General features: G+C 41.3%; 1 protein-coding gene across 1 annotated transcript in view; it reads left to right on the forward strand.

The window, feature by feature from the left end:
* The window catches only part of UNC80 (unc-80 subunit of NALCN channel complex), a 2,521,865-nt gene that overhangs the window by 692,501 nt on the left and 1,814,578 nt on the right, over positions 1 to 14,786 (forward strand). Inside the window, exon 18 of the mRNA XM_086955549.1 lies at positions 3,737 to 3,835. Coding sequence (XP_086811675.1) covers positions 3,737 to 3,835 — 99 coding nt within the window. The remainder of the gene's footprint in view (positions 1 to 3,736; positions 3,836 to 14,786) is intronic.

Raw genomic sequence — 14,786 nt, forward strand, 5'->3', positions numbered from 1 at the left:
TATAGAGCCATGTGGCGCCAGCACATGGCGCGCAGCGGTACTGCTGAGAAAAATTTCCAGGTCCAGTCTGACACCTGGAAATAATTAATAAATTAAGGAATCTGCAGCTAGACTATGTCTGTGCCAGATACATTGTTATCGAAGATAAGTATTGTGTTATACAGTCCTTCTCATCTACAGGTAAGAAGTCATTCTATGAAAAAGTGCTCCAGGATCCCCATATGTTGGCAGGACTATTCAGTGCTTATGACTTCAATGGAGATTCCCCTGAGAGAGAACTGGGATTACAGATAAGAAACCATTCCTTCATGAATACATATTTACAGTGATATACTTCATATATACAATTCAACATAAGCCTGCATCAGCAATACTTTATCTGGACATGTCACAATCCAAAGCACAGGCATATTGTGTGCTCCAAAGTAATACATCATAATATCATTTAGTATAACACAGATTTAGCTATTACATTCCAACTCATAATGCCTGTTCCCTCAATATCTTAGAAGTATTTCTGTTGTGATTTCTAATGGTTTTCATTCTGTCATATGCGATGCAAAAGGAAGACTGTTAAATTGATAGTGTATATCTTTTAATTGTTTTCTCCTCCTAGAATTTGTACCCACATTACTTAAACTGTTATAATTTATATCCAAATGAATGTATTGTCAGAAAGCTTCATGACAGTTTGCTTCCCATCTTCATTTGTACATAGGGCAACAACTACAAATATTACTTGTACAGACTAACATATATGTTTATGCATGTCTAATTGATTCACAGGACAGTCATTGCTATAATTCGCAACCTATTAGATAAATTTGGCTGAAAATTATACTACTTTTGATAAGAAAGAGCTGGACTGCTATCTACATGCATAGTGTGCTGCTGACTGTGATTGCTGCTTTCTGGCTTCTGCTGCTCGCTTGTTATCTTCTTCAAAGTATTTTGTGCATGTTGGTGTCCAGTGAGCTTGTGGCTCTGCCTGCCACAGCTTTTAAATCTTCCTGTTCAAGCCTTTCACAGCCTGCACTGTGATTGTGCTGCCTTCTGTATACATTTAAGTCATTTCATTGCCTGGGGCTTTTCTTGCAGTTGCTGTATGCTTTTTCAGTTTTGTCATGGCTTAGATATTCTGCAACTATTGTCTACTTAATCTTGTTCTGTGGCACCCGTGCTTCTGTCCAGCTTTCTATTTTTCACTGTGCCTTCAACTGCTAGTGCTTCTAATGAAAGTATTAGATGAGAATTCAGCTACACCCTCATAACCACCATGTCCTCTACTTTCTATGGCTTGCAGCTTTGGGCTTGGAGCTTGTTATGTCCAGGAGAACATGGGAATGGCCTCTTATTATGCCTATGCTGGCTATGTTTGCCTCTTGTCTTTCCTACTGCATATGTATGTGTCTGTAGAGAGATATGTTATATGAACTGTATTGTGCTGCATTAGTGTTGCTTGCTGGAGAGGCTATCTTGACTTCTGTCTACTACTGTTGGCATCTATCTATGATGGTCTAAGTATCTTGTTATACACCTTTCTAAAGCATCCACCACAACCAGCACTTGGTAAAGTTACCTTTGGTATGGCATCCAAGTTTTTTGTATGCCCCATCAGATATGGCTAGTCCGAAGGTATTGCTGTTACCACTGCAGCTCTCTCACTTCTCATTGTATGGTCATGTTGGGGGCTTCATTAAAAGATGCTGCAGTCCTGCACCATACCTGATGTTGTTGGGAGGATCATTGATCACCCATCTCTATGATCCAGCTGTAGATTCTCCTGCTGTCAGAACTACCCATTATTTGCTGTTTCCTGAGAATCACCTTGTGACTTTGTACCATGCCACAAAGTTCCATAAGTTGAATCTCCCTTTGCTACTGGCTTACTCTTCATGCTCCCCGCTACCCTAAATGTGCACTCAAATAAGTCTCTCTGTGCTGCCATCACCTCTTTCCAAAGCTATTGTTATCCATCTCTAAACAGCTGCTTGTTCCAAGTGTACAAGTGGTCTATGATTATGCCAGAAATTTGTCTGCACTGCAAATTGGGCTTCTTTCTTTAATCATCCCAGTGTTGTACTATCTCCTCACCTGTGATCTGTTACTAAGAAACGCTTGAGGGCCCTGCAGTCAGTCTTCCTATGTCTCCTCTCAGTCATCTGCTGGGATATATTTTATTACGTTTTAAATGTGGTTTCATGCTTATCACGAATCTTCACTACATAAGGACTGGAGAAGCTAAACCTGGACAAAACTTTGTCTGTATGTAGAACTTCATCTCGAGCTCCATTTTCACTGTGTATTAGAATTACCTGCTTGCCTCCACTATTTAACACTGTTCCCCTTGTAATCATATTAATTCAGAATGTCCAGATATCTAAGGGTATAGCCGGCTTTACTAAAGTCCTCCAGAGTCACTTGAATCTATGTATTCCTATAGGCTCTACTCTGAATAACTTGGCTTGTAACCAAACAGAGAGAGGCTATCCATGATTCGATTGAGTGTCTTACTCCCACACCTGTTACCCTACAGACACTGTATATACTTTCAACCATCCAGCATGGTTTTTTAAACATGCTGCCTCGGTAACCAAGGCCCCCAAAACCTACTGTTCAGTCTAGCTGCCATACTCATCCAGAAAATTAGGATCCTGCTCTAGGCTGCTGAACTTCCCACACAGGCTACAAGTAATCCATACTTTTCAGTCTGGTCTTCCTGGGCATGCTACTAGGTGCATACAGGAAATCAGCAACCACATAAAGTATATGCTTTCACCCAGACATGCTACAATTCATGAATTTATGCAGAGGGAATTCATGATCTCTTCAGGTTCCCCCAAAGCCTGCTATGATAAAGACATGGAAAATCAGTTACCTCAACTAGCTATATTGTTACAGGCTTGCTATCATGCAAACTTGTGAGGTCCATGGCCCCATTTAGTCATTTAAAGACCAGGAATCAGTGACCCCAATTTGCCAGCTTCAAGCATGCTATGTGGCATACAGGGGATCTCCAAAGTATTTGCCTATCTGCACCTTACAGGTATGCTACTTTGCAGAAATTAGTAATCTACAGCCTCACCAGCTAGCACCTTCTGCCATGCTAATTTAGACACAAGAAATACATGACTTCATTAGCAAGCTCATTCTGCATATGCTACAGTGCAGACATGCAAGAGCCATGGCAGGAACAAGCCAGTTACCCCAATGCATGCTGCTAGAGGTTTCCAAGGAGTGTTCTACAACCAACTAAAAATAAATATACCAGGAAAACTATGCCTGAATGCACAATATGCCTCATTTAACTTGCAGCACTATCAATATATTTTTGCCCTCCAAAGCTGTGAGTACAAGATGAGAGGCTGAGCAAAAATCAGCACATTGATTCTGCTTTGCAGGTGAAGGTGGCAATGTACTAAATTAAAAAAAACGTATCCTGAGCATGATTGAGCTCCTATTAATCAAGTGGGAAAACGTAAATGTCTAGATATGACTCAAAATAGAGACTTTGAAAGTTCTTCTATTTCCAAATAATGATACAGTTGGTTGTAGACTTCTGATTGCTGGAACAAATTCCGTCCAGACACGTAGACACATTGATTCCTCAGGGGTAATGATGAAACCATTGTTTTATAAACAAATTGACACGCATGGCAAAAAATAAAACATAAACCATAAGATAAACCACTTTGTTAACTCATATTTTATTTGATTGGCTAACTTGCCTGCTTAGACCAGAGTTTGGAAGTGTTGTGGACAAAGGCCATGCATCATCTGCTCCTGATGAGTGTCGTAGTTACATCTCCAGCCGTCCCCCACAGTCTCCGGAGCAGTAAGTAGACAGTTTTTTAGTCCTCACACTCCACCCTGTTTACCCAGTTTTAGATAGTGTTTTTAAAGAGGTTGTTTGCAGTTAACTAATGTAGTAGACATGTTATGATATCTATTACAGGTCCAGATTTATCTCTATTGGCTGGTCAATTTGGGTTCATTGTAAAAGGCTTGTATGCCATTGTGGGGAAAGTAGATAGTCCCCAATACCCACTGAGCAGTATAATTAATTGCAATCTACAGTTAAGGATTTTTTGTCAATAACTTAGGTACACTGGGGACATCCTCACATTCCAACTGTACTGGTGCAATCCTAAAAACAAGTAGAGTACACTCCTTAACTGCCAGCATTTTAAGTTATCATTTGTATCTAGAACACATAGTTAAGGAACACATGGTGTCAGGGGATTGTACCTCACAACTTCTTATATGTAAATGAGTGATACCCTTTCTACCACTAATGAATACTGTTCTCTACGCATATTCTTTATCTTTGTATATCAAAGCTGTTTACTTGAATCCCCACTTGTTTTTCAGTCAGTCACTGCAACAAACTCGTCCATTAATTTCCCAAGGTGTTGCACTGGAATCTGCTGTGTCGACTGGATATTATGACACACCATTGTATAAATGTGACCTCCATTCCTGTGCCCCTAAGATCCTTTTTCAGAGCACAGATGACTGGACTTCAGAAAGTATGATGGAGCCTGTAATGGTTCCATGGACCACGCAAATTAGAATGTTTATCATGCTTTTTGTTTTGAAAACGAGTAAGGGCCTTTAAAGGCTTGCATGCTGTGACATAGACGTTGGCTACAGCAAAATAAAGTCTTCTTGGCCAGTGTGATGCTTGAGATTCCTTCATGACAGCTGCAACATCAACGCATGTCTGATAATTACTTTTTATATTTTATAGTCTTGGGAGAGGAAGTTGTTTGTGGTTCACATAAAACAGATAACATAAACAGTTCTCCAAAATGCCTGCAGCCAGCATATGTTAGAGGCAACATTATAGACTTTGTGATCACAAATGTCACCACTACCAAATATCTCAAATCTCTTGAAGTGGACTGGTCAGACTGCTTTATCATCCCAATAAATATCTATCTGTTCAGAACATTCTCAAACTCTCTCCCCAACAATAAACCAATACTAAAAAGCATGTTTCAGGTTTTACTCTAGTCCAAACACATAACTCTGCCTTATCAGAAATAAAAGAACACATGGAAGTTGGATGTTCCTTTGAAAAATACAATAAAGCATCCTTAATTGCTATTTTCATTTCATTTCAATATCTTTATTCAGATACAGATATATATCCATAAAAGTACAGACAGGCAACAACATATGCAGTAAAAATGAACCAACAGCATGGGGGATATAAAAAGATTCCAAATAAAAACGGCCCCTTCAGTAGTACAATGTGCATAAAGGGAAAACATAATAAAGGGGAACATTCTGAATGTTAATATACCATAAGTTTAAAATTAGTGATTAAAAAGAGGAGTGAGTTGAGCAGAATTCACGGGGGCACATAGACTTACGAGTACGCACAGCCGCTTTCAGAAAAGAGCCCACCCGAAAAATTAGCTCATCATCTTCCAAAGCAATAACCTTCCCATACGCTGCCTTATAATCAATCACAAATCTTTCCTTAAAATAAGGTATCAAAAACCTTTTAGTAAGTATCAGATAATAGCTCCAAAAGAATAAAAAAATGCAGCATGGGTTGGTTATGTTGGCTATTGCAGGGACAAGGGAGGTGATCAAGGTTAAAATTATATCCCAGTGAAAAACAGAGCATACATTTCATAGTGTCAATCCTTAGGCGGAAACTTAGACCCCATTCCCATCAGCCAATAGGTTTTAAAACGTGGGACGTGGGAAATATTCTCAATACGCATGTCTGGCAACAGACAATTTCTTAGACTCTTTATCATGTTTAGCATTCCTGTAAGATGCATATAGAACCATTTCTAGAGATTTTTTACTGATAATACTGGGGTCTAAAGGGTTTAGAAATAACTGCTCATGGTTCACACTGATTAAACTTTTGTAAACAGTGACCAGGCAAGGTATTTCCATCTCTGTGTCACATTTTAGACAATCGTATATAATCTCCCTAGAAAGTTGGGCTGCAGGATTTTTCCAGATACAGAGCCAAAATAGTGCCGGACGGGCTTTAATCTAGTCTTCAATGTATGGCAAATTAAGTTCACAATGGCAAGCATACTGTGAGGAGGGAATGTTGGTGCCCCGGATTCTGCTGCAGAATCGGTTCTCTTCTTCCTGGATGCTACAACTATTAGTAAATCCCTATACTTCAGCGCCATAGGTAGCGGATGAAATACATTGAAGTTTGAAAATCTTAACAGTAGCAGATACAACCTCTGTATTCCTAGGCCTGGGCAGACCAAGTATAATATTAGTGGAATAGGAAAACTTTCTCCTATAGTTAGCCACATGGTCAGCCCACAGTCTGTTTGATGCAAAAAACAGTCCTAGATAAGGGAAAGTGCGAGTGCTTTGTAAACTGTTTGAATCAAAACAATTGATGAATTAAAATACTTCTTCGATCCACACGCCATTAAAAAAGATTTTTTTTTAATTCGTGCATAAGTCCAAATAGGCCATAAAGTCAACAAAACCCCGGACCAAGATGCGGAGAGCTTTTGGGGTGCGGCCCATTAGGACCGCGTCGTCCGCGGATAACAGGGCGGGGATTTCGTTGTCATTTATATAGGGGACATCGTGGGTAAGTGTTACTAGTGATTTGTTCAGATCATTGATATAGAGGATAAATAGGAGAGGGGCTAGCACGCACCCCTGCCTAACCCCTCTCCCGACTTTAATGTCTTTAGATACCTCACCATCCCTGCTAATGCGCACCCGGGCGTGAAGGTCTTTATGCAGATAGGCTAAAAAATGTAGAAGGGGCTCGTCCAGACCGAAATTTAAAAGGATATTCCAGAGCCGTGACCTGTTGACGAAGTCAAAGGCCGAGGTAAGATCCATAAAGGCTAAATATATAGGTTTTTTTTAGCAATATTATATTTGGCAATGTTCAAGTTGAGGTTAAGGCACTGCTCAACAGTGCCGATGTTACTTCTAACGCCCAACTGACAAGGATGTCAAATCTGATCAACCTCGGTCCATGACCTAATCTTATTATATAGGGCCCACCCCAAAATTTTCAACGTGTTATCAATCAGGGAGATCGGCCCGTAACAACTTGGATTTGAGCGGCCCCCTTTTTAAAAAATCGGCACAATAATACTGGAGGACCATGTGTTAGGTAAAATGGAATTTGTTCTAGAGAAGGGTGGCTCACTGGTTAGAGCAGCGGACTCTGAAGCAGAGATCAGGCCCAGGACCAGGGTTCAAGTGCTGACGCGGCAGGGTCTTGGGCTCCATGTCCGCGGACTCGATAATTCTCGCCTCAGCGCCTACTCTAATCATGGGTCCCACGCTGCAACTCTGGGCAATAGCTTGCTTAATCTCCACAACGGCCCCACCAACACTTTGATGCCTGGCTTCACCTTGGGGGTGCCCAGGAGGGGCATCTCACAGGGAGAGCCAGGAAGGGTTCCACAGCGTTATACAGCGCCGGGACGCCCCGCTGCTGGGGCAGCTGTGCGCTTTACAAGTATACTACATTTACATTTACATTTAGGCTATTAAAAACATTCAGAAGTAAAGGTTCCCAAAAGCCCGACTTCTGATAAGATCAATGGGCAAACCATCAGTGCCTGGGGCTTTACAGCCCAGGCTCTGATCAATAGCCTCCTCTACTTCTGAAAGGTTAATCAAAACCCTGGTGATGATTGCATACTCATTAATTGCAATTGATGGGACTGGAGCTGAATAGATCTTTGTAAAATGTGCTTCCCATGCCTCACTAGAGATAGTACAACTAATTGTGGTCAAGGGATGTCCCAGGGACCTCATATCTTTGACTGCTATCCAAAAACCCTTCCCGTTTTTTAGTGTGACTGCCGAGCGAGATTATCCAAACGCTGTCTTAAAATGTCCTCTTTTCTAGCAGAGATAGCTAATTTATAGCGTTGTCTGAGGGATTTAATGAGAGAGCTATCTCTAGGTTTATTAACAAGCACCCTACAAAGAGCTCTATTAGCTGCGGAGCAGTCAGCGTTAAACCAGCCTGGACCCGGATGTGTGTCCTTGATATTCCTAGACAACAGAGTTTTGACGCCCACGCATAATTGTGTGAAAGCGTCAACTGCCCTAAAGTTTTGTTCCTTGTAAAATAAATAAATATCGATTAATTCAGGATATGTTCTTACCATCCTGCCAACTAAGGCTTTTTTGTCTATACCACGGCAGACCATTCTAAGGATATCGGTGGAGGGGGACAGATCCCTTGCACCACACTCTTTATCATGGATCGGCCCAGGAGCAAAGCTCAAGGTGAGGTTGATGGGGTTATGAACCCCGAAAACTGTGGGCACTACCTCGGCTTTTAACACATGATTCTCTAATGGTGAGGTGATAAATATAAAATCAATGGTAGACGCCGAGCCCCTAACTCTATAAGTAGGTTCAATATGTTTGGCTCCAGTAGATCCTACTGCAAGCTCCATCACATCCAAACAATTATTGGTACTTATGAGATTTAATAATTGAGGGCCCCTATTGCATATTGGTGCCTTATTAGTGGGGTGAATAGCTGAGTAAATACTACTTGGTAACTTAACCTTAAAATCACCCTTAAGCAGATTCCTACAGAGTTAGTGACACATTCAGACATCTGTAGTCTGGTAATTAAATTGAATAAATTAGTAAACTTCATATTAGGAACATCCTTAAAAACATTATTATAAAAATTAATTAAGCAAAACGAAGCCCCCGTTTGTAAATTATAATCTGAAATTAATCAATGTCAGTAGAGAGGGCCCTAGCACTACCACCTGCCATGATATTAATCCTGATTGAAAGACCTCCTGCCGGCTGACTAGAGTTTGGGGTAGATGCTATGTTGTTAAAACATTCAAACCCCTCCAAAAATAACTCCCTTGTTGCCCATGTCTCCTAGAACATTAAAATGTCCTGTTTTTAACCTGTTTTAAACTTTTACTTTTTTCCAGCTAATCAGGCAAATTCATCTTAGACGCCAAACCAGCAACATTCCAACTCAATATTTCAAGAGTGGGTTCTACCTCAAGAACAGTTGGGGTATCCAGGTCACAATTTGGGGACACAATTTGAGAAAGCACTGGCTCTGATGGTACTGACATAGACAATGGGCAAGACAGTCAATCCTGGCTATCCAAACCCGATAGGGGCAAGAATCTGTTCTGTAGATAGAGGGATGGGGCATTAAGAGGCGCTTCAGATGGTGCTCCCCTCAAGGGAGGCTTATAAAAATATCCCAGAGGTATAGCCCATATATTGGTGGTTATGTTAGAATGGACCTCCTGTGCCATTAGTAGTGGTTTGACCACTGACGGATTGGGGAAATTGATAACTATGCAGTCCCCTTTGATACACTTTATGGACTGCTTCACCCACCCAACTCTACGTACCATAATGATGTTGTCAATGAGTGTCAACAAAGGTTTGGAAATCTCTTGGGACAACCAAAAGGTTCAAAACTAATACTAATGTCATATGCCTCCCAGTATTCAATTACCTGAAGACACTCAATCCTTCGACACACAATTTAAAACCATGGACCCTAATTAGCAATTAGCAATCATTCAATCAGTCATAGCATTTGTAAAGCGCACTATATACCCGTGGGGGTCTCAAGGCGCTGGGTGGGGGGGAACGCTGTTACTGTTCAAAAAGCCTGATCTAGAGGAGTTTCCTGAAGTTTAGGAGGTCTTCGGTCTGCCATAGGCTGATGGGGAGGGTGTTCCACAATGGGGAGCCAGTGCAGGTCTCTCAGGTGGGGTGTGATGTGGCTGCGGTGCGGGATGTCGAGGATCAGGCGTGCGGAGACGTTCTGGATGCATTGGAGCTGTTTCAGGAGTTTGGCCGGGGCTCCTGCGTAGAGAGCGTTGCCGTAGTCCAGTCTACTGCTGACGAGGGCCTGGGTGACCGTCCTTCTAGTTGTGGTGGGGATCCAATTGAAGATCCTTCGAAGCATGCGGAGGGTCTTGAAGCAGGAGGAGGAGACAGCGTTGACCTGCTTTGTCATGGAGAGTGTGGAGTCGAGGATGACCCCCAGGTTTTGTGTGTGGTTAGTGGGTGTAGGGTGGGCTCCTAGTGCCGTTGGCCACCAGGAGTGGTCCCAGGCAGAGGGGGTGGAACCTAGGATGAGGACCTCCGTCTTGTCTGAGTTCAGCTCCAGACGGCTGTTCCTCATCCAGTCGGCGACGGCCTTCATTCCTTCGTGGAGGTTGGTTTTGGCGGTGCTGTTGTCCTTGGTGAACAAGAGGATCAGCTGGATATCGTCAGCGTAGGAGATGATGTTTAGGTCATGCTGTCAGGCGATATGGGCGAGCGGTGCCATGTATACGTCGAACAACGTTGGGCTGAGGGATGATACACACATACATTACTACAAAATATATATATTTGTATTAAAAACTAAATTATCATTCCATAAAGATCATGGATTGATCCAATTCACAACAATACATTAACCCCTTCCATGCTCATGACGAGCTCAGCTCGTCATGAGGTACACCTCTCGTACACTCATGACGAGCTGAGCTCGTCATGTATAATGGGAATCAAAAAAAGTCAGCACAGGAGGGGAAAACACCTAGCAGCCAAGGTGTTAAAATCACAATTTCATATAAATATAATGATGAGAGACAAAGAAAAAAAAAACTAATAATCACATCCTATTTAGGTTGTTCCCCATGGAATTCATTCATTTGTTCAAATTTCCATGAACCAGAACATCTATTGGGCATGAACATGTTCCTTGGATACAACCACATAGATAGAAACAAAGGCGTCAACGCGTTTCTGTGGTGTTCCCTTGATACCAACCCCCTTCTTCAAGACAAAAATGATAATAGTCCTTCTTGTGTTAAATCACGAAAAAAACCTCATGAATTCCAGAGGTAGGCTTTGCAATGGTTTCCTTAATTTTCCGTACATGAGCTCCTTAAGGCTCCAGCGCGACGTGTCACAATATCTAATGGTTGGTCAAAAGCTATGCCTCGAATATCCTAATTCTGATAATCTAGCCACTCACCCTGCTCGATGTAGTTGGTGTATACAAAATTCCCGTATCTCGGAGGTGCTGCACACGCTATCGAGGACCAGGACTATATGCGAGGTCCTGTTGAATTTGGACAGAATTGTGGGTCCAATGTATAGGAGTAATCAGGACAAACAGGCTTATTGCTCCTCTTTTTAACCCAAAGCTGAAGCCAATCTCACCCACAGATGTTAACCTCAGTGCACCGGAAAGAGAACTGCATCGAGCAGGGTGAGCGGCTGGATTATCAGAATTAGGATATTCGAGGCACAGCTTTTGGCCACCCATTAGATAGTGTGAAACGTCCCGCTGGAGCCTTAAGGAGTCCCGCATATGGAAAATTAAGGAAACCATTGCAAAACCTACCTCTGGAATTCATTAGGTTTTTATTGTGATTTAACACAAGAGGGACTATTTATTTCATTTTTTTCCTGAAGAAGGTGGTTGGTATCAAGGGAACAACACCAAAACGCGTCAACGCCTTTTTGTCTATCTGTGTGGTTGTATCCAAGGAACATGTTCATGCCCCATAGATGATCTGGTTCATGGACATTTGAACAAACAAATGAATGAATTCCATGTGGAACAACCTAAATAGGCTGTAATTAATAGTTTGCACTTTCTTTCTTTGTCTCTCATCATTATATTAGTATGAAATTGTGGTTTTAATGTATTGTTGTGAATTGGATCAATCCATGATCTTTATGGAATGATAATTTTATTTTTAATAAAAATACATATATTTTGTAGTAATGTATGTGTGTATCATAATTGCCAATTAGGGTCAATGGTTTTAAATTGTGCGTGCAAGGATTGTGTGTCTTCAGATCATTGAATACTGGGAGGCATATGACATTAGTATTATTTGTGAACCTTTTGGTTGTCCCAAGAGATTTCCAAACCTTTGTTTACCTGTGGTATCCCTCTCTTGGGTAGTGGGGTCGCTCCCTGTCTTTATAAGCAGTCAATGAGTGTCACCCTAAACCCTCTATGTTTAGATAACTAATCTACACACTTATAGCGTAGTTGGTTCCATGATTCAACTTGATTTGACTTTTGGGGGGGCAGACCTGTCAAGACGACTACATAAGGACAGGCTGCCAGAGGAAGATTTAACACCTCCCTACTACCAGTGGAACTTGGCAAGGATAATGTGTCGATGTCGCCCTCACGTGATGTACTACATACTGCATGTGTGTTGATCTGTGCCACAGTAGGTATATAGGTCGGGGTAATGGTCCGGTGCATGTATTAACAGATATACTTTCTGCATTACCTATTATTCGGAATACTATTTACTGCAACTGTGCCCTCTGGCGCAAAACACTTTTTGATTTTCTTACAAACATCACATGAGTTGACCAATGAGGTAGGATTGGACACGGGGCGAGATATTCCCATAATTAGTTTATACAAATAGATCTGTCCTCTCAGTCATAATTGGCACTGTGGGGCTGTTCTCGGTGGGAAAAATTGTGTTGGTTGTCTCGTGGGGGGGAGAAGCAATTTTTCCCTCAGGGAGGCAAAATGACCATCAAGTACATCTTTTACACGTTAAAATACAGTGTCCACAATTTGGCCAATGACTTCACCGTAACTGTAGCTCTCTAGAAAACACAAGTCGGTTTCAGTCTGAGTACTTATAGTGCTGCGGGGTTTAACAATTGGAGTGTGGACGAGAGCTACAATAGTCTGGGGGTTTGCGGGAGCACATATCCATGAGCTCAGGCCAGAGCGAGATGCAGTAAGAAAAGGGCGGGCTGCTTCCTCTTGGCACTAGTGACTTTGGTGGGCTTTCTTTTCCGTTTCGCCCCAATAGTTGCCTCAGGGAGCATCGAAGTACCCAAGGTAGTAACAGCTGATGGAGAGCCGTCAGATGTAGTGCCATCAAGAGGAACCGCACAGTTGGTGTTAATACCATTGGGTGCGCTAGCATTCAGATTAGTGCCCGCTGAGTTAAGAGGAAGAGAGGGTGCCCCTAAACTGAGAGAGAGGCACCTCTGAGGTATGAAAAAACCACACATATATCCATCAACAATGTGAACACCAATTTTCTACTACCCAGAACCCATTGTGCATTGAATAAGGTTTTAATATTGTATAACAGGACACCAAACATCAGCAACTGCAAAGCCTACTTCAGTCCAAAGGCTGATACAATCCAAAGCTAAATTCCAAGAGCCTCACCATGTTCTTCACTTAAATCTAATCTCAAACCTATACACTCTCGACCATTGAAACCACTATGCTAAAACCTTTAGGTAAAACATACACTGCATATTGGAGAAGAGTGATACTTGTCTCATCATCATATTTCTAGTCATCACATCTGTTTTCAGTACAACTGATCATAAAAAGATAATCTGTATGTTACAAATGCATATGGGTTTCAGGGTCTGGGTTCATAGTTCATCTTATTCTGAGTCAGGCACAAATAGTTGGTTAATATGAATTCCTCCTATGACCCTGATTTGAACACCAGCAGTTCAACCCATGGTTCCATCCTTGCTTCAAAATGTGATCCATCAGCAATGTACTAATTTGAAAAATCTATTTTATACACCTCCTTAAATGGAAGCAAATACATTTTCTGAGACTCAACCCAGACCGAATTAATTCTATTATCAATACAACATAAATCTACCTTTAACAAAGCCTGGTTTTCAGAATGCAACACTGATGGCTTTACTCCAAAGCTCTTGTAAAAGCAAATACTCAGAGCTCAATTATTGAGTCTTACTAAAAAGGGGCATAGCCTTACATTAATCTGTAAACAAAAATAAACCTGATCCTAAACCTAAAACACATTCAATGTGATAGCTAGGATAGGCTATAGAAATTACATTCTGATCAGTTTTTCAAAACCATCTGTTGCACACCACAAAGCTGTGTTACATTATAAACACTACTCTGAGAGGAGCAGAAGTTTGATCACCTCACCCTTTGATGAAATGATTGTCCTCTAATTGAACCCAGAATTAAATAAAACTGATGCGCATCATCTTCAAGGCACGTTATTTTCAATATTCGTCCTGTTACCTTATCCTCATAAATCTCGGGAGGAAACAAAAACCTCAGGAGCAAGGACAATTTAAGACATGGAACAAGAAAATGTACTGGAAAAAGGTTGATACATATTTTACAGGGTGGGCTTTCTTGTTGTGGAGGTCTTTTCTTGAAGTCCTCAGGTACAAGAAAATCTTTTTCAGTTCAGGAAAAAAACTTAAAATATATTTGTTCAGCAATTACTGTTTAATCTAATACTTTACCTTGCATCCAATTCTTCCACACATTCCCCTATGCTCTCCAAAACTCCCTTCTCTTTCTGTCGGGTGACAAACAGCATATCACTACTTTAGAAAAATAATTTACACTAATTGTTGCTTTAACTTATTAGCCCCCTTTTGTGTATGCAAGTTGAAATTTCATACTGTAAGAGAACTTGTTTATTATGGTTGTTTTATCATTAAGTGCATTAACTCGTATTAGAGGCGTAGAGAAGCTCAACAAAAAAACGTAAACTATAATAAGTAAAAAGTAACTTTGCCCCCAAAGAGCCAAGGATCTTTCATGTGAGAAGTGGTCTTCATTCCATTTGCTTTTAGGGATTCCCTATGGAGCCATTTGGTGGCACTTGTGTCAAAGATCCAAGCATGGCTTAATATATTAGTCAAAGAACAACCAGGTCTTCAACAATTTACAGAATTTGAAGAGGTGTCCATTTGCTTCACATTTCGAACTAGAGTCTGTTCAGAGTCTGGCCTCAGCTAAAAAG

The sequence above is a fragment of the Lissotriton vulgaris genome, chromosome 2_1, assembly GCF_964263255.1.
Source record: "Lissotriton vulgaris chromosome 2_1, aLisVul1.2, whole genome shotgun sequence".
Classification (NCBI taxonomy): domain Eukaryota; kingdom Metazoa; phylum Chordata; class Amphibia; order Caudata; family Salamandridae; genus Lissotriton; species Lissotriton vulgaris.